The sequence below is a fragment of the Eleutherodactylus coqui genome, chromosome 1, assembly GCF_035609145.1.
Source record: "Eleutherodactylus coqui strain aEleCoq1 chromosome 1, aEleCoq1.hap1, whole genome shotgun sequence".
NCBI classification, from domain to species: domain Eukaryota; kingdom Metazoa; phylum Chordata; class Amphibia; order Anura; family Eleutherodactylidae; genus Eleutherodactylus; species Eleutherodactylus coqui.
The window spans coordinates 2,084,826-2,104,920 of NC_089837.1; the positions used below are offsets into that span (position 1 = coordinate 2,084,826).

Consider the following 20,095-nt stretch of genomic DNA (forward strand, 5'->3'; position numbering starts at 1 on the left):
ATAAGGTGTATATAGGTATATAACAGGGGCGTAACTATAGAGGATGCAGACAGGACTGCGGTCCATTATACTATAAGGTGTATATAGGTATATATCAGGGGCGTAACTATAGAGGATGCAGACAGGACTGCGGTCCATTATACTATAAGGTGTATATAGGTATATATCAGGGGTGTAACTATAGAGGATGCAGACAGGACTGCGGTCCATTATACTATAAGGTGTATATATCAGGGGCGTAACTATAGAGGATGCAGACAGGACTGCGGTCCATTATACTATAAGGTGTATATAGGTATATATCAGGGGTGTAACTATAGAGGATGCAGACAGGACTGCGGTCCATTATACTATAAGGTGTATATAGGTATATATCAGGGGTGTAACTATAGAGGATGCAGACAGGACTGCGGTCCATTATACTATAAGGTGTATATAGGTATATATCAGGGGCGTAACTATAGAGGATGCAGGCAGGACTGCTGTCCATTATACTATAAGGCGTATATATAGGTATATATCAGGGGCGTAACTATAGAGGATGCAGACAGGACTGCGGTCCATTATACTATAAGGTGTGTATATAGGTATATATCAGGGGCGTAACTATAGAGGATGCAGACAGGACTGCGGTCCATTATACTATAAGGTGTATATAGGTATATATCAGGGGCGTAACTATAGAGGATGCAGGCAGGACTGCGGTCCATTATACTATAAGGTGTATATAGGTATATATCAGGGGCGTAACTATAGAGGATGCAGACAGGACTGCGGTCCATTATACTATAAGGTGTATATAGGTATATATCCATAGTGGTAATATATGGCTTTCATCTTTCTTTTATTGTATCTGCATTTTACCAACATGCTGATGAATTGTGGGCTGCAGCCTGCAGGATTAATTAGGTCATCTCCCTGTCATTCAAGCGGGATTATCCATTGGTGAGACGTCCTCGGTGCGTCCTCTCCTGCGCATGCGCAGCCGCCAATGAAGACAATGTCCATCTAGTCCAGCCTGTCTATCCTCCTGTGTTGATCCAGAGGAAGGCAAAAAACCCCAAGAGGCCGGAGCCAATTAGGCCTTTTGGGGAAAAAATTCCTTCCCGACTCCCTAATGGCAATCAGACTGTTCCCTGGACCAACCCCTAATAGTTCCTACCTGCCTGTATACCCGGATTAACAATTAACCTAAGATTTATATCCTGTAATATCCTTCCTCTCCAGAAAGACATCCAGTCCCTCTTACACTCCTCTATGGATCCTGCCATCACCACTTCCTCAGGCAGAGAGTTCCACAGTCTCACTGCTCTTACAGTAAAGAATCCCCTTCTGTGTTGGTGATGAAACCTACTTTCCTCTAGACATAGCGGATGCCCTCTTGTTACCGTCACAGTCCTGCGTATAAACAGATCCTGGCAGAGATCCTTGTATCGTCCCCTCATGGATTTATACAGTTATTTGGTCGCCCCTTAGCCGTCTGTTTTCCGGGGTGAATAATCCCAGTTTTGGTGCCTCTCTGGGTATTCCAGTCCCTTCATTCCATGTATTAGTTTAGTTGCCCTTCTTTGAACCCCCTCCAGTACTGTAACATCTTTCCTGAGCTCCGGTGACCAGAACTGTGCGCAGTATTCCATGTGGGGCCTGACTAGTGCCTTGTACTGACAGGCTGCGAGATCTCGCGATAGTTGGATGGCCCCGCACATGGGCAGCAGCTCCAGGGGGACGCCGATATGGCGTAAGCCTCTCCGCCAACACAGGATGCCGCATGCCTTGTATATTTGTATGTTTTGTTGTATTGAGCATTAACTAAGGGACGGCCGGTAATTAGGGGGCGTGTCCTATTTAACAGGATCGGCTATTTAAACACGGTTTCTGAGCGAAACGTCGCTTCATTTTATGATGGGAGAATAAAACTTATTACGTCCTAATACACCCGTGGATGCCGCCATGTTCTTTATGGATTGAAGCGCTATTACGGAGGCGGTCTGGCTCTGGACGGCCGGTGCATTCTTTTGAGGTTGATCCGACCACAGGAGTGGTGCAGTTTAAGTGCTGCTGGGACACCTTCTCTGCAGAGGGTGTTAGTCAGGCAGTCTGATACCTGGAAAGGGAAAGATAGGGTTAACATCTGATGGGTGTCGCAGGAACTGGGTTCATATAAGCGAGTTCCTGCCAGAAGCAAGGGGGAAGTTACAGTTCGGCAGTGCAGGACAGGCTGCAAGCTGAGGTCCAGTGTGGACCAGTTGGGTCTGTCATCCAGTCTGATGGAGGAAGACGCCCTCCAGACACCCAGGACAGGTTAGTGACTGCACCCTGTGGGTTGTGAACCCTAAGCTTATGTGGCCTGTGTATAATTCAGCTGTATGCTGTGGATAGAGGCTGGCAGGAGCCAGACTTAAAGAAAACTTCAGGCTGCTGGAGCCTGTTGTCGTGTAAGGTGGCCATTCCGGTATCAAAAGTGGGCGATCCCGTAGCAAGGAGACCCCAACTTGTCAATAATATATAGCAGTACGGTAAGCTGACCTCTGGGGTGGCTCTCTGTTATCAGCCAGTATCAGAGGAGATATATATACAGCAGTACAGTAAGCTGACATCGGGGTTGCGCTCTCTGTTATCAGGCTCCAGCAGACATGTGACCTCTTTGTCTTCAGGGCCGGATGGACAGCACGGAGATGAGCGGAAGGATATTAGACGTCACCTGGGAGATCATCTACCTGCTGACCGGAGAGGTGAACTTCCCTCCATTCCTCCCATCTGTCTTGTATTTGTGCCATCCCTGAGCGTCTCCCTCCATCCACAGGAGTACACAGCAGTGAAGAAGACAGCGACTCCCATCATCCATCCTCACTCCCTGATCCAGAAGCTTCTAGAACTCACCAACAAGATGACGGAGCTGCTGACAGGAGAGGTGACTGCGGGGAATGTGGGGGGACATTCTAGCGGGGGGCTCTGGCTGATGACTGGATATTGTGTTGTCAGGTTCCTATAAGGTGTCAGGATGTGGCCGTCTATTTCTCCATGGAGGAGTGGGAGTATGTAGAGGGCCGGCGGGATGTGTACGCGGCCGCCATGCTGGAGGCGGGGTCACCAGGTAAGAGGAGTGGGAGGATGTAGAGGGATGTGTACGGGGCCGCCATGCTGGAGGCGGGGTCACCAGGTAAGAGGAGTGGGAGGATGTAGAGGGATGTGTACGGGGCCGCCATGCTGGAGGCGGGGTCACCAGGTGAGAGGGGAGGGAGTATGTAGAGGGATGAGTATGCGGCCGCCATGCTGGAGGCGGGGTCACCAGGTAAGAGGAGTGGGAGGATGTAGAGGGCCGGCGGGATGTGTACGCGGCCACCATGCTGGAGGCGGGGTCACCAGGTAAGAGGAGTGGGAGTATGTAGAGGGATGTGTACGCGGCCGCCATGCTGGAGGCGGGGTCACCAGGTAAGAGGAGTGGGAGGATGTAGAGGGCCGGCGGGATGTGTAGGCGGCCACCATGCTGGAGGTGGTGTCACCAGGTAAGAGGAGTGGGAGTATGTAGAGGGCCACCATGCTGGAGGGGCTCCCATCCGCGGGGTCACCAGGTAAGAGGCGGCAGGTATGAGGTCGCCTACATTCTCCCATCCTTGGATGTATAATCTATTCTATCACTGTGTGTCTCCACAGATGGAGGCGGGAGGAGAAACCCCCCAGAGAGATGTCACTGTACTCCGTATTTCCAGGACCGTCCAGAGGAAGATATCCTGGAGAACTGGCAGGTAGATGCCTCTGAGCCCTGTAGTACATCTATATAGGGGTGGAGCTCTCTGGTCCTGCTTTATATAGTGGGTGGAGTTCTCTGGTCCTGCTCTATATAGGGGGTGGAGCTCTGTGGTCCTGCTCTATATAGGGGGTGGAGCTCTGTGGTTCTGCAGTATATAGGGGGTTAAGCTCTCTTGTCCTGCTCCAGAGGAAGATGTCCCGGAGAACCAGCAGGTAGATGGTGCTGAGGACTCACCAGGATCTGACCATAAAGTGATGGAACTAAATAGCATTTTACATTCTTCTTCTCTGTTTAGGGTGGAAATCTGTTGGACATTAAGGTTGAGGTTATAGATGAAGAAGCAGAAGAGTCGGATATAAGGGCTGATCAGCAGTGTAAGGAGGGGAGACTGTCATTGGGGTCACCTAGATACGCCCGTCATCTGTTCATCACATGGAGATAATCTATTCCATCACTGTGTGTGTCCACAGATGGAGGCGGGAGGACAAACCCACCAGAGAGATGTCCCCGTCCTCCATATTCCCAGGACCGTTTAGAGGAAGATGTGCTGGAGAACTGGCAGGTAGGTGGTGCTAAGCCCTGTAGTACATCCATATAGGGGGCGGAGCTCTGTGGTCCTGCTGTATATAGTGGGTGGAGCTCTCTGGTCCTGCTCTGTATAGGCTGTGGAGCTCTTTCCTCCTGCAGACATAGATTTTGGCGGTCGGTTAGATTTCCCACCTCTCCGCCCTATTGTACTGAATTATCCCATGTGACACATCAGGGTGAAGATGATATTAAAGTGGAGGTAGAAGAAGAGAGGATGAGGGGCGATCACCCGTGGAAGAGTGAAGTGGAGGAAGATGTTCCCGCAGGTAGGTGATGATGAGCTGGGGGGTTCCTTGAGGTTTGGTTGCCCCTTAGCTCTCTAGTAACCCTTCAGGTGGTGATACACGGTGTTTGGTGCAGGATCGGAGGGAATGTACATGTTGCACACACAATGAGGAATCTCTTTACGGTTGAGGTTTTGCTTCTATCATCACTCATTGCTCTGTAATAAAGATGAATCACACATGGAGATCAGGAGTTCCCTCCTCCAAGTTGTGCACCACAAGAAGTATCCCACCTGGAGCCCGTACCTGAGGTTGATGGTCCCCTTTAGTATCGTATTACAGAACTTTTATATTGCTGTGATGTCACACGTGTTCCCATAATTTCACAAGGGCCTTCTAGGTACAGTGCCAGCAGCAAGACCTGAAAGTCCCTGCTGGTTCTCAGTATGTATTAGGAGCCTCTAGCAGAGGAATATATATATATATATATATATATATATATATATATATATATATATATATATATATATATATATATATATATATATATATATATGGTGTAAGGAAATTAGTTCCTCTCTAATGAAGGCTTTGTGGGAGACTAACGGGCACAAGTCACCTCATCTATACAGAACTCCCAAACCTCCATGAGCACATAGAGAAAAACAACACAACCATCCTCTGAATATTTTCACTAATGGGTAGAAGAAAAACTGCATCTTTTCATTTCTTTGCTGCCCTTAATGTGATTAATTGGTGTACTTAGCTAAGTTAATTACTTGATGTTTAACATGCTTTTGTATTCACAGTAGATAGCAAGACTATTAACCCATTATGTGTTGCCATAGGACACCCAGGAAGTGATACATGTGTCTAGTTTGTGGTTTGGAATAAAAAGTAACAATCTATTTTAATCCTACCAGAAAATCCCTGTAAGACCTTTGAGGAAAACCTCATGTTATCAGTAAATTATAAGGTAGAAGATGCAGATATCGTGCCACGCCCTTCAGGAGAAAACCTCATTACCATTAATGTACCTCCAGGACTTTACACTACAGATACATCATGTAATCCCCCTAATCATGAGGAACCTTCTGACCAATCACAGGTTGTTACCGCAAGTGCTGGTCAGACCGGAGAGAAAAGGTTCCAATGTGGTGAATGTGGCAAATGGTTTTCACATAGGTCAAATCTTTATGTGCACAGAAAAGCTCACACAGGAGAGAAGCCGTATTCATGTTCAGAATGTGGGAAATGTTTTACAAAGAAATCAAATCTTGTTGCACATGAGAGAATTCACAGAGCAGAGAAAACGTATTCATGTGCAGAATGTGGGAAAAGTTTTAAGAATAAATCAAGTCTTGTTACCCATCAGAGAATTCACACAGGACTGAAGCCATATTCATGTTCAGAATGTGAGAAATGTTTTACAAATAAATCAGATCTTGTTATACATGAGATAATTCACACAGGAGAGAAGCAACTTTCATGTTCAGAATGTGGAAAATGTTTTAAAGTTAAATCAAGTCTTGTTTTGCATAAGAGAATTCACACAGGAGAGAATCCATATTCATGTTCACGCTGTGGGAAATGTTTTACAAGTAAATCAGGCCTTGTTATACATGAGAGAATTCACACAGGAGAGAAGCCGTATTCATGTTCAGAGTGTGGGAAATGTTTTACCAATAAATCAGATCTTGTTAAACATAAGAGAAGTCACACAGGAGAGAAGCCGTATTCATGTTTAGAATGTGGGAAAGGTTTTGTAACTAAAACAAAGCTAAGGGATCATCAAAGAATTCACACAGGAGAGAAACCACATTCATGCTCAGAATGTGGAAAAGGTTTTATAGAGAAATCACATCTTGTTATACATGAGAGAGTTCACACAGGAGAGAAGCCGTTTACATGTTCAGAATGTGGGAAATGTTACTCAAATAAATCAGATCTTGTTAAGCATCAGAGAGTTCACACAGGAGAGAAGCCGTATTCAGCTTCAGAATGTGGGAGATGGTATATTACTAAAAACAATTTTGGGGTTCGTCAGGGAAGTCACACAGGAGAGAAGCCATTTTGATGCTCTGTATCCAGACAATGTTTTACAGAGAAATAAAATGTTGAAACCTCAGTGAAAATCTATTTTTGTGTAGAATGTGGGAAATGCTTTAAGATTTTTAATCCATCAGTTATTCACAGCCGATAAGAGCAATTATTTCTGGGTGGAATCAGTCCGGTTTTGCCAAACATCCACATTCTGTGAACCTGAAGTGGCCTGTGAGCTGGAGCCATGGAGGAGAAGTATTGTGGATGGAAGGAAGAAGAGAAGATCCGGGTTTACTTCCAGAGCAGCGACCCTGAATTGTCCCCATGAACTTTGCTTCTTATTGCTGTATTTATAAACCACCCAGACTGCGGGACAATCTAGAGCGACAGATGTCTCGCCCCGACTGCAGGTATCTTGAACCGAACTGAGACCACCATATAAGTCTATAATGCTGTATTCAGGTCAGGATACCCACCATTGTCCAGGACAACCATTATGTTTTGTGCCAGTCATACACTTGTGAAAAACTGATAGAAAAATGGATTGTAATGAATTATGGATAATTTTGGAATCCGTAATGTATAATGACGGGTTGACATTCTGCATTGATATGGCGAGGTCTAAATCTCATATGTCTAGATTTTGTTACCAATGTTTAAAGGGGTTTTCCAGTACTATACTATTGATGGTCTGTCCTTAGAAGAGGTCGTCAATAGTTGATCACTAGAGATCCACTGCTCAGGATCCCCACTGACCAACTGATTGAATTGGTAGTGGCGCTCGAGAGAGCACTGCTGTCACTTAAGTCCATACCAGGCATAGTGTTGTATATTGTATGGTGGCTGTGCCTGATATTACAGCTTGGCAAATCTCCACCAATCAACTATTGATGACCCCATGAACCTTCTTATTACAGTAATCATAAATCCACCTAGACTACAAGGAAACCCAGAGGGGCATAGTGAGGTTTAGAAACTGGTTTAAAATGAAAGTATTAAGGGTATTATGGACCAAACTGACCCCACCGTTTCAGTCTATAATGGAGTGTTCGAGTCAGGATACCCACAGTCTGTTACAGATGCGTAAATGTGGCGATTGTACAATTATGAGAAACCAATATACAAAGGAATTGTAATTAATTATAGATATTGTGTATTATGTACATCTCCAATTCCATAAGAGTTGGGCCACTCCCTATGCACACAGGGGGTGGTTGGATGCACTTCATCGAAAATGGGAGCGACCCCCAAGAATAATCAAAAGTATGTAGTAGCAAATAAAACCTTTAGACGGGTGGAAAGAAAAGGAGTAACAGAACGAACAGTTATTTTGGTGTATAGCAGTAATATCAAGTATCGAAAGAGAGCACACGTCAGTATAATGGGCGCTCCGGAGGGCGTAGACCCGAAGGTTAGATTAGTACCCGCCCTCCGATATTTGCACGGGCATGCAAGATGCTCAGCGGCAAAAGACCGTGAAGTGTGCGAGGTCACCCAGTGCCCTCCCTGGGGTCTCTTGGGCCACACCTCCAGCACCCGTTATCTGTTTCTTAAGCCCCCTTGGTATCACATCGGCCGACATCCCCTGGACCATGTCCAACCTCTGCCACGTGAACAACAGCTGTAATGGTGGTCTAAAGGAAAATAAAAAGGAGAAGAAGTAGAGAGAGAAGAAAAAAAACCTGCCGAGGACACCCAGAGTTACCCAACAAGAAGATCTAGCTTAAGTTTTAGCCAACAGCCTTTTTATGCTTCGGGGTTCTAGAAGTCTTGATGAGCGACCATCTCTCTGGTTTCTCTAGTTGCGGCAGCTGGTTTCTTGGTTTGAGTTGGCATCCAGAACGGAATGTCAAGCGGTAGCAAGTCCAATTTCTTACACACTTTCTGGGTCATGCGATGTTCTGATGTTGATCTTTTGGCCATCTTTAAACGTAGAGAGACCAAATGGGGAGAGCCATGTCACCAGTAGTTTCTTTGCGTGCAAAGCCTCTATCAGTGGTTTTAATATACACCTTTTGGTCAATGTGCTGGGGCAAGTCCTAATAAAGTAGGATCTTGTTGCTTTCGTATATAATGTGTTGTGAGTCTCTAGCCTTTTGCAGAATAGCTAAAGTATCCAAATAACTTGGCAGGCCACAGCAGAGTTCTCCTTCAATGGAAATCTTCAGAGGCGGACAGACATCTGTCTGATATGATTTAATGATCCTGCACTGAGTAGGGGGGTGGCCCCGATGACCCCGGAGGTCCCTTCCAACTCTACCATTCTATGATAACATCCCTAGGAGGTTCAGATGGTGAAGGCCTAGGCCGGAGAGCTGTGTATGCGTTCTATGATTATTTTCTTAGCTCTTTCTATCCCAAGGACGATCTAGAAGATGTTTAAGGCAGCTAAATGTAAAGTTTCAGATGCCGCTGATTCTGGGGGGCCTCTGATGCGAATGTTTTTCCTTCTGCTCCTGTTCTCCTAATCTATTAGCAGCATGGCTTGGTTTAATTGGTCTTGCTGCGCACTTAAATTAGACTGGAGAGCTAAATTGCAGTGTAGGAGTTTGTGGTGCAAGTTCTTTTGGTCTCTAACTCTGGCCGATTTGTTTGACTTCTGTCTTGATATCCGCCAGCTCCTTCATGACTGGAGAGATAAAATGAGCCAGAATTTTTAAGGGAAAGATCATGATATTTGGTCTCTATTAGAGATGAGCGAACGTACTCGGTTCGGGTGTTTTTGGACCCGAGTACCGCTTTTTCCGAGTAACTGACTAGTCGGACGAAAAGATTCGGGGGGCACCGGGGGTGCGCGTAGGGTTGCAGAGGGGAGTGGGAGAGAGAGAGAGCTCCCCCCTGTTCCCCACTGCTACCCCCCGCTCCACCACGCTGCCCCCGCCCCCCGAATCTTTTTGTCCGAGTAGTCAGTTACTCAGACAAAGCGGTGCTCGAGTCCAAAAACACCCGAACCGAGTACGCTCGCTCATCTCTAGTCTCTCTCCATTTCCTCGTCTTGATCCGAGGTGGCTGAGGCACAGTCCTCGCCAGAGTTCTCTATGTTTTGTTATGTGAGTTTTTCTTGTGGAGCCCTGTGCCTTTGTGCTGCAGGAGAATCATGTTGCTTTTTCTTTAAATATTTATCCATTTTGGCCTGATTTGTGTTTGTTTTAGGGGTATGTGTGTGTTCTCTGCTTCTATCTGTCCCGTATTTCACTATTCTGCAATGTAAACGGTGTTGCACTTCTGCAAGCCGATCTCTCGGGTTATATTTTTATATAGTTACTCGTCAGGTCTGTCAGGTGTGATAGCTGCAGTCTCAGGGTCTGCCGTTTACATGCCAATCAATTATTCATCCATTTCGCCGCGTCCCCCTCTCTGGCCCTTGGTCGTTCGCATCTACAAGAGTGTGAAAGCCGTAATGCTGGAAGGAGTCACAATTTAGCTGCGGGTATCAGTCTACTAAGGGCTCTGGCAGTTATCGAGCCCTCTCAGCAGCTGTGGATCCACAAGGCTGTATTCAAAATTGCTGTGGAGAGGTTGGAGGGATGGATGGATGGATGGTTGGAGGGATGACTGGATGGATGGTTGGAGGGATGACTGGATGGATGGATGGAGGGATGGATGAATGGTTGGATGGCTGGTTTGAGGGATGGATGGGTGGTTGGAGGGATGGATGGGTGGTTGGAGGGATGGATGGATAGTTGGAGAGATGGATAGGATGCTGGGGAGCGGCTATGTTGTGTGTTCTGCGTAGGGGTTTAGCTTATCTTGTTTTAAAGTCCAGGGTATTCTCAACTCCCAGTTGTTTCTCTCCCATGAAGCCCCCGTTCCACTATGTGCCTGTGGGCCCTTTTTGTGCTGCTTTATGTTGTGGCTGCAGCAGTACTTCTTGTGGGGTCTGCTGACACTTTAACCCACGACTTATGAGCCTAGCTTCTTCTCTAGGCCTCCGGATCCCAGAGGGCTTTAGCACCGGCTGCTGCTGCTCCAGGTACGCACCGCAGGTACTGTGAGCCGTCAGCAGTCCCAGAGTCACCCCTCCCCCTCTCCAGTTTTCTCAGGGCTGAGGAAAAGGGCTTTATGTTTTGTGGGAGATCCTCTACAATGCCGCCTCTCAGTATTTGCTGCTGCCTGCGGTACCACCAGGGCCATACACCATTGTCTCACTTGTCAGTAGGGAGAGACTATCTGCTCGAGACGCCGGTCACCTCCTGAGAACAGGGCCACAACTTAAGCCCGTGTATGGAGTTGCTGCAGGCCGCAAACACCTCTTCAACGACGTTGGTCTCAGGGTGATAACCGGACATTGGTGAGTCACTGCTCCACTACCGGGGTTCCTCCAGAGAATGCCAGGAGATGCAGGAAGCTAATAAGGGCTCTAAGAGAGAAAGATGTGACAATATTTTAGGTCTCTTAATGGTATAGCTCAGCTGTGTGCTTCCTGCTGCCTTGCTGGTTAAGTCATGCCCCCAGGAGGCTTTTTTTCTGGCCCCTCCACCATAAAGCCCAGATTGATAAAGATTGCAGTGATAGTTGACCTTCTGGATGTATCTCTCATCTGCACACAGGATCATTGGAGCTCAGCCGGAGTGACCCCTGGGTTCCTAGTCACCTCTCTTACAAGACCTTTCTCCCTTTAGTTTGGTGGCTCGGCGGCTCTTGGAAGAGTCCTGATTGTTCTTCCATGTGCGTATTATGGGGGCCGCTGGGCTCTTGGTCACCTCTCTTACAAGACCCTTCTCCCCCTTAGTTTGGGGGTTGGCGGCTCTAGGAAGAGTCCTGGTTGTTCTTCCATGTAAGTATTAAGGGGTCCGCTGGGTTCTTGGTCTTCTCTCCTTGCTCCGGTATTATCTCTGACTCTTCTCTGTACCCCTTAAAGCTCCAGTATTATCCCTGACTCTTCTCTGTACCCCCTGATTCTCCGGTATTATCCCTGACTCTTCTCTGTACCCCCTGACGCTTCGGCATTATCTCTGATTCTTCTCTGTACCCCCTGATGCTCCTGTATTACCCCTGACTCTTCTCTGTACCCCCTAAGGCTCCAGCATTATCCCCAACTCTTCTCTGTACCCCTGATGCTCCGGTCTTATCCCCGACTCTTCTTTGTACCCCCTGACACTCCGTCACTATGCCGACCCTTCTCTGTACCCCCTGATGCTCCGGTATTATCTCTGACTCTTCTCTGTACCGCCTGACGCTCTGGCATTACCCCCGACTCGTCCTTATACCCCTGACGCTCCGGCATTATCCCCAACTCCTCTCCGTTCCCCCTGATGCTCCGGCATTATCTCCGACTCTTTTCTGTACCACCTGATGTTCGGCATTATCCCTGACTCTTCTCTGTACCCCTGACGCTCCAGCAGTAACATCGACTCTTCTCTGTACGCCCTGACGATCCAGCATTGCTCCTGACTCTTCTCTTTACCCCATGACGCTCCGGCATTATGCTTGACTCTTCTCTGTACCCGCTAATGCTCCTGCACTATGCCTAACTTTTCTTTGTATCTCCTGACGCTCCGGCATTATCTCTGACTCTTCTCTGTACCCCCTAACGCTCCGGCATTACCCCCGACTCTTCTCTGTACCCCCTGATGCTTTGGCATTATCTCTGACTCTTCTCTGTACCCCTGATGCTCCTGCATTATCCCCGACTCTTCTCTGTACCCCCTGATGCTCCGGCATTATCCCCCAACTCTTCTCTGTACCCCCTAACACTCCCACATTATCCCTGACTCTTTTCTGTACCCCATGACGCTCCGGCATTATCTCTGACTCTTTTACGTACCCCCTGACACTCCGGCATTATCTATGACTCTTCTTTGTACCCTCTGACTCTCCGGCATTATCCCCGACTCTTCTCCCGTACCCCCTGATGCTCCGGCATTATCCCTGACTCTACTCTATACCCTCTGATACCCGGCATTATCCCCGACTCTTCTATGTACCCTCTGACTCTCTGGCATTATCCCCGACTCTTCTCTGTACCCCCTGATGCTCCGGCATTATCCCCCACTCTTCTCTGTACCCCCTGACGCTCCAGCATTATCCCAGACTTTTCTCTGTACCCCCTGATGCTCCGATATTATCCCTGACTCTTCTCTGTACCCCCTAAAGCTCCAGGATTATCCCCAACTCTTCTCTGTACCCCCTGACGCTCTGGCATTATCCCCGACTCTTCGCTGTACCCCCTGATGCTCCGGCATTATCCCCGACTCTTCTCCATTCCCCCTGATGCTCCGGCATTATATCTGACTCTTTTCTGTACCCTTTTACGTTCCGGCAGTATTCTCGACTCTTCTCTGTACGCCCTGACGATCCAGGACTATTCCTGATTCTTTTCTGTACCGCATGACGCTCCGGCATTATGCCCGACTCTTCTCTGTACCCGCTAATGCTCCTACCTTATGCCTTACTTTTCTCTGTATCTCATGACGCTCCGGCATTATCTCTGACTCTTCTCTGTACCTCCTGATACTCTGGCATTATCTCTGACTCTTCTCTGTACCGGTGACGCTCCTGCATTATCCCCGACTCTTCTCTATACCCCCTGATGCTCCGGCATTATCCCCCAACTCTTCTCTGTACCCCCTAACACTCCCACATTACCCCTGACTCTTTTTTGTACCCCATGATGCTCCGGTATTATCCCCGACTCTTTTTTGTACCCCCTGACACTCCGGCACTATGCCCGACCCTTCTCTGTACCCCCTGATGCTCTGGTATTATCTCTGACTCTTCTCTGTACCCCCTGACGCTCTGGCATTATCCCCGACTCTTCGCTGTACCCCCTGATGCTCCGGCATTATCCCCGACTCTTCTCCATTCCCCCTGATGCTCCGGCATTATATCTGACTCTTTTCTGTACCCTTTGACGTTCCGGCAGTATTCTCGACTCTTCTCTGTACGCCCTGACGATCCAGGATTATTCCTGATTCTTTTCTGTACCGCATGACGCTCCGGCATTATGCCCGACTCTTCTCTGTACCCGCTAATGCTCCTACCTTATGCCTTACTTTTCTCTGTATCTCATGACGCTCCGGCATTATCTCTGACTCTTCTCTGTACCTCCTGATACTCTGGCATTATGGCATTATCTCTGACTCTTCTCTGTACCGGTGACGCTCCTGCATTATCCCCGACTCTTCTCTATACCCCCTGATGCTCCGGCATTATCCCCCAACTCTTCTCTGTACCCCCTAACACTCCCACATTACCCCTGACTCTTTTTTGTACCCCATGATGCTCCGGCATTATCTCCGACTCTTCTCTGTAACCCCTGACACTCCGGCATTATCTCTGACTCTTCTCTGTACCCTCTGACTCTCCGGCATTATCCCCGACTCTTCTCTGTACCTCCTGATGCTCTGGCATTATCTGTGACTCTCCTCTATACCGCTGACGCTCCTGCATTATCCACGACTCTTCTCTATACCCCCTGATGCTCCAGCATTAGCCCCGAACTCTTCTCTGTACCCCCTAACACTCCCACATTATCTCCGACTCTTCTCTGTACCCCCTGACACTCCGGCATTATCTCTGACTCTTCTCTGTACCCTCTGACTCTCCGGCATTATCCCCGACTCTTCTCTGTACCCTCTGACTCTCCGGCATTATCCCCGACTCTTCTCTGTGCCCCCTGATGCTCCGGCATTATTTCTGGCTCTTCTCTGTACCCTCTGACGCTCCAGTATTATGCCCGACTCTTCTCTGTACCCGCTAATGCTCCTACCTTATGCCTTACTTTTCTCTGTATCTCATGATGCTCCGGCATTATCTCTGAATCTTCTCTGTACACCCTAACGCTCCGACATTACCCCCGACTCTTCTCTGTACCTCCTGATGCTCTGGCATTATCTCTGACTCTCCTCTATACCGCTGACGCTCCTGCATTATCCCCGACTATTCTCTATACCCCCTGATGCTCCAGCATCATCCCCGAACTCTTCTGTGTACCCCCTAACACTCCCACATTATCCCTGACTCTTTTCTGTACCCCATGACGCTCCGGCATTATCTCCGACTCTTCTCTGTACCCCCTGACACTCCGGCATTATCTCTGACTCTTCTCTGTACCCTCTGACTCTCCGGCATTATCCCCAACTCTTCTCTGTACCCCCTGATGCTCCAGCATTATCCCCGACTCTATACCCTCTGATGCCCGGCATTATCCCCGACTCTTCTATGTTCCCCCTGATGCTCCGGCATTACCCCCGACTCTTCTCTGTACCCCATGATGCTCCGGCATTATCCCCGACTCTTCTCTGTGCCCCCTGATGCTCCAGCATTATTTCTGGCTCTTCTCTGTACCCTCTGACGCTCCAGTATTATGCCCGACTCTTTTCTGTACCCCATGATGCTCCGGCATTATCCCCGACTCTTCTCTGTGCCCCCTGATGCTCCGGCATTATTTCTGGCTCTTCTCTGTACCCTCTGATGCTCCAGCACTATGCCTAACTTTTCTCTGTACCCCCTGATGCTCCGGCATTATCCCCAACGCTTCTCAGTACCCCCTGATGCACCGGCAATATCTCCGACTCTTCTCAGTACCCCCTGATGCTCCGGCAATATCTCTGACTCTTTTCTGTACCCCATGACGCTCCGGCATTGTCCGTGACTCTTCTCTGTACCCCCTGATGCTCCAGCATTATCTCTGACTCTTCCCTTTACCCCCTGATGCTAAGGCATTATCCCCCACTCTTCTCTGTACCCCCTGATGCTCCAGCATTATCTCAGACTCTTCTCTGTATCCCCTGAAGTTTCTGCATTATCCCCGACTCTTCTCTGTACCCCCTGACAGTCCGGCATTATCCCCGAGTCTTCTCTGTACCCTATGACAATCTGGCATTATCTCTGACTCTTCTCTGTACCCCATGATGCTCCGGCATTATCCCCGACTCTTCTCTGTACCTCCTGATGCTCCGGCATTATCCCCGACTCTTCTCTGTACCTCCTGACGCTCTGGCATTATCCCTGACTATTCTCTGTCCCCTCTGACACTCCGGCATTATCTCTGACTCTTCTCTGTACCTCATCATGCTCCAGCATTATCCACAAATCTTCTCTGTACCCCCTGACGCTCCAGCAGTATCCCCGACTCTTCTCTGTACCCCCTGACAGTCCGGCATTATCCAGGAGTCTTCTCTGTACCCTATGACACTCTGGCATTATCTCTGACTCTTCTTTGTACCCCATGATGCTCCGGCATTATCCCCGACTCTTCTCTGTACCGCCTGATGCTCCGGCATTATTCTGACTCTTCTCAGTGCCCCCTGATGCTCCGGCACTATCCCCGACTCTTCTCTGTACCCCCTGATGCTCCGGCATTATCCCTGACTCTTCTCTGTACCCCCTGATGCTTCAGCATTATCCCCGACTCTTTTCAGTCACCCCTGATGCTCCGGCATTATCTCCGACTCTTTTCTGTACGCCCTGATGCTCCAGCATTATCCCCGACTCTTCTCTGTACCCCCTGATGCTCTGGCATTATCTCCGACTCTTCTCTGTACCACCTGACGCTCCGGCATTATCCCTGACTCTTCTCTGTACCCCCAACGCTCCGGCAGTATCCTCGAGTCTTCTCTGTACGCCCTGACGATCCAGCATTGTTCCTGACTCTTCTCTATACCCCATGACACTCCGGCATTATGCTTGACTCTTCTCTGTACCCCCTGATGCTGCAGCACTATGCCTTACTTTTTTTCTGTACCCCCTGATGGTCCGGCATTATCCCCGAGTCTTCTCTGTACCCTATGACACTCTGGCATTATCTCTGACTCTTCTCTATACCCCATGATGCTCCGGATTATCCCCGACTCTTCGCTGCACCCCCTGATGCTCCGGCATTATCCCCGACTCTTCTCAGTACCCCCTGATGCTCCGGCATTATCTCCCCCTCTTGTCTGTACCACATGACGTTCCGGCATTATCCCTGACTCTTCTTTGTACCCCTGACACTCCGGCAGTATCCTCGACTCTTCTCTGTACCCCCTGATGCTCCGGTATTATCCCTGACTCTTTTCTGTACCCTATGACACTCCGGCATTATCTCCGACTCTTCTCTGTACCCCCTGACGCTCCGGTATTGTCCCAGACTCTTCTCTGTACCTCCTGATGCTCCACTATTATCTCTGACTCTTCTCTGTACCCTATGACGCTCCGGCATTATCCCTGACTCTTCTCTGTACCCCCTGATGCTCCTGCATTATCTCCGAGTCTTCTTTGTACCCCCTGATGTTTATGCATTATCCCCGACACTTCTCTGTACCCCCTGACAGTCCGGCATTATCCCCGAGTCTTCTGTGTACCCTAAGACACTCTGGCATTATCTCTGACTCTTCTCTGTACCCTATGACACTCTGGCATTATCTCTGACTCTTCTCTGTACCCCATGATGCTCCGGCAATATCCCCGACTCTTCTCTGTACCCCCTGATGCTCCAGCATTATCCCCGACTCTTCTCTGTACCTCCTGATGCTCCGGCATTATCCCCGACTCTTCTCTGTACCCCCTGATGCTCCAGCATTATCTCCGACTCTTCCCTTTACCCCCTGATGCTAAGGCATTATTCCCCACTCCTTCTCTGTACCCCCTGATGCTCCAGTATTATCTCAGACTCCTCTCTGTATCCCCTGAAGTTTCTGCATTATCCCCGACTCTTCTCTGTACCCCCTGACAGTCCGGCATTATCCCCAACTCTTCTCTGTACCTCCTGACGCTCTGGCATTATCCCTGACTCTTCTCTGTACCCTATGACACTCTGGCATTATCTCTGACTCTTCTCTGTACCCCATGATGCTCCGGCATTATCCCCGACTCTTCTCTGTACCTCCTGATGCTCCGGCATTATCCCCGACTCTTCTCTGTACCTCCTGACGCTCTGGCATTATCCCTGACTCTTCTCTGTACCCCATGATGCTCCAGCATTATCCACAACTCTTCTCTTTACCCCCTGATGCTCCAGCAGTATCCCCGACTCTTCTCTGTACCCCCTGACGCTCCAGCAGTATCCCCGACTCTTCTCTGTACCGCCTGACAGTCCGGCATTATCCCCGAGTCTTCTCTGTACCCTACGACACTCTGGCATTATCTCTGACTCTTCTCTGTACCCCATGATGCTCCGGCATTATCCCCGACTTTTCTCTGTACCTCCTGATGCTCCGGCATTATTCTGACTCTTCTCAGTGCCCCCTGATGCTCCGGCACTATCTCCGACTCTTCTCTGTACCCCCTGATGCTCCGGCATTATCCCCGACTCTTCTCTGTACCCCCTGATGCTCCAGCATTATCCCCGACTCTTTTCAGTCACCCCTGATGCTCTGGCATTATCTCTGACTCTTTTCTGTGCCCCCTGATGCTCCAGCATTATCCCCAACTCTTCTCTGTACCCCCTGATGCTCCAGCATTATCCCCAACTCTTCTCTGTACCCCCTGATGCTCCGGCATTATCTCCAACTCTTTTCTGTACCATCTGTTGTTCAGCATTATCCCTGACTCTTCTCTGTACCCCTAACGCTCCGGCAGTATCTTCGAGTCTTCTTTGTACGCCCTGACAATCCAAAATTGTTCCTGACTCTTCTCTATACCCCATGACACTCCGGCATTATGCTTGACTCTTCTCTGTACCCCCTGATGCTGCGGCACTATGCCTAACTTTTTTTCTGTACCCCCTGACGGTCCGGCATTATCCCCGAGTCTTCTTTGTACCCTATGACACTCTGGCATTATCTCTGACTCTTCTCTGTACCCCATGATGCTCTGGCATTATCCCCGACTCTTCGCTGTACCCCCTGATGCTCCGGTATTATCCCCGACTCTTCTCAGTACCCCCTGATGCTCCGGCATTATCTTCGACTCTTTTCTGTACCACCTGACGGTCCGGCATTATCCCTGACTCTTCTTTGTACCTCTGACACTCCGGCAGTATCCTCGACTCTTCTCTGTACCCCATGATGCTCCAGCATTATCCCCAACTCTTCTCTGTACCCCCTGATGCTCCAGCAGTATCCCCGACTCTTCTCTGTACACCATGACGCCCCGGCATTATCCCTGACTCTTTTCTGTACCCTATGACACTCCGGCATTATCTCCGACTCTTCTCTGTACCCCCTGACGCTCCGGTATTATCCCAGACTCTTCTCTGTACCTCCTGATGCTCCACTATTATCTCTGACTCTTCTCTGTACCCTATGACGCTCCGGCATTATCCCCGACTCTTCTCTGTACCCCCTGATGCTCCTGCATTATCTCTAACTCTTCTCTGTACCCCATGATGCTAAGGCATTATCCCCCACTCTTCTCTGTACCCCCTGATGCTCCAGTATTATCTCCGAGTCTTCTCTGTACCCCCAGATGTTTCTGCATGATCCCCGACTCTTCTCTGTACCCCCTGACAGTCCGGCATTATCCCCGAGTCTTCTCTGTACCCTATGACACTCTGGCATTATCTCTGACTCTTCTCAGTCACCCCTGATGCTCTGGCATTTTCTCCGACTCTTTTCTGTACCCCCTGATGCTTCAGCATTATCCCCGACTTTTCTCTGTACCCCCTGATGCTCCGGCATTATCTCCGACTCTTTTCTGTACCACCTGACGTTCGGCATTATCCCTGACTCTTCTCTGTACCCCTGACGCTCTGGCAGTATCCTCGACTCTTCTCTGTACGCCCTGACGATCCAGCATTGTTCCTGACTCTTCTCTGTACCCCATGACGCTCCGGCATTATGCTTGACTCTTCTCTGTACCCCCTGATGCTGCGGCACTATGCTTAACTTTTTTCTGTACCCCCTGACAGTCCGGCATTATCCCCGAGTCTTCTCTGTACCCTATGACACACTGGCAGTATCTCTGACTCTTCTCTGTACTCCATGATACTCTGGCATTATCCCCGAGTCTTCTCTGTACCCCCTGATGCTCCGGCATTATCCCCGACTCTTCTCAGCAACCCCTGATGCTCCGGCATTATCTCCGACTCTTTTCTGTACCACCTGACGTTCCGGCATTATCCCTGACTCTTCTTTGTACCCCTGACACTCCGGCAGTATCCCTGACTCTTCTCTGTACGACCTGACTATCCAGCATTGTTCCTGACTCTTTTCTTTACCGAATGACGCTCCGGCATTAAGCTTGACTCTTCTCTGTAACCCCTGATGCTCCGGCATTACCCCTGACTCTTCTCTGTGCCCCCTGATGCTCCAGCATTATATCTGGCTCTTCTCTGTACCCTCTGACGCTCCGGTATTATGCCCGACTCTTTTCTGTACCCTCTGATGCTCCAGCACTATGCCTAACTTTTCTCTATAATGAAAACAAAGATCTGGTACCGTGTTAGCCAGTAGAGCAAACCGTGATTGTTCTCAGCAAGAGAAACGACGTAATCTTGTAGATATGATACCTTTTAATGGCTAACAAAAATACATGATGTAATAATAGCGAGCTTCCGAACCAACGCAGGGTTCTTCTTATGGATTGGATCTGAAGAGGCATGCATATTTATACACACTTATAACAT

General features: G+C 48.9%; 2 protein-coding genes across 8 annotated transcripts in view; one reads left to right on the forward strand and one right to left on the reverse strand.

Moving 5' to 3' along the window:
• Positions 1-6,943, forward strand: part of LOC136617429 (zinc finger protein 300-like) — a 1,148,901-nt gene extending 1,141,958 nt beyond the window's left edge. The window contains exons 2-9 of one of the 5 annotated variants that reach the window (XM_066594257.1): positions 2,622-2,732; positions 2,804-2,911; positions 2,983-3,094; positions 3,655-3,746; positions 4,047-4,125; positions 4,222-4,313; positions 4,515-4,605; positions 5,487-6,943. In XM_066594257.1, the coding sequence (XP_066450354.1) occupies positions 2,661-2,732; positions 2,804-2,911; positions 2,983-3,094; positions 3,655-3,746; positions 4,047-4,125; positions 4,222-4,313; positions 4,515-4,605; positions 5,487-6,640 (1,800 nt within the window). In that variant the 5' untranslated portion in view covers positions 2,622-2,660 and the 3' untranslated portion in view covers positions 6,641-6,943. Of the gene's footprint in view, positions 1-2,621; positions 2,733-2,803; positions 2,912-2,982; positions 3,095-3,267; positions 3,747-3,769; positions 3,964-4,046; positions 4,126-4,221; positions 4,314-4,514; positions 4,606-5,486 lie in introns of those variants that run through there. The other 4 variants (XM_066594258.1, XM_066594259.1, XM_066594260.1 and 1 more) reach the window with 4 other exon arrangements.
• LOC136617486 (zinc finger protein 84-like) overlaps positions 1-20,095 on the reverse strand; it is a 522,213-nt gene that overhangs the window by 280,212 nt on the left and 221,906 nt on the right. The window lies entirely within an intron of this gene.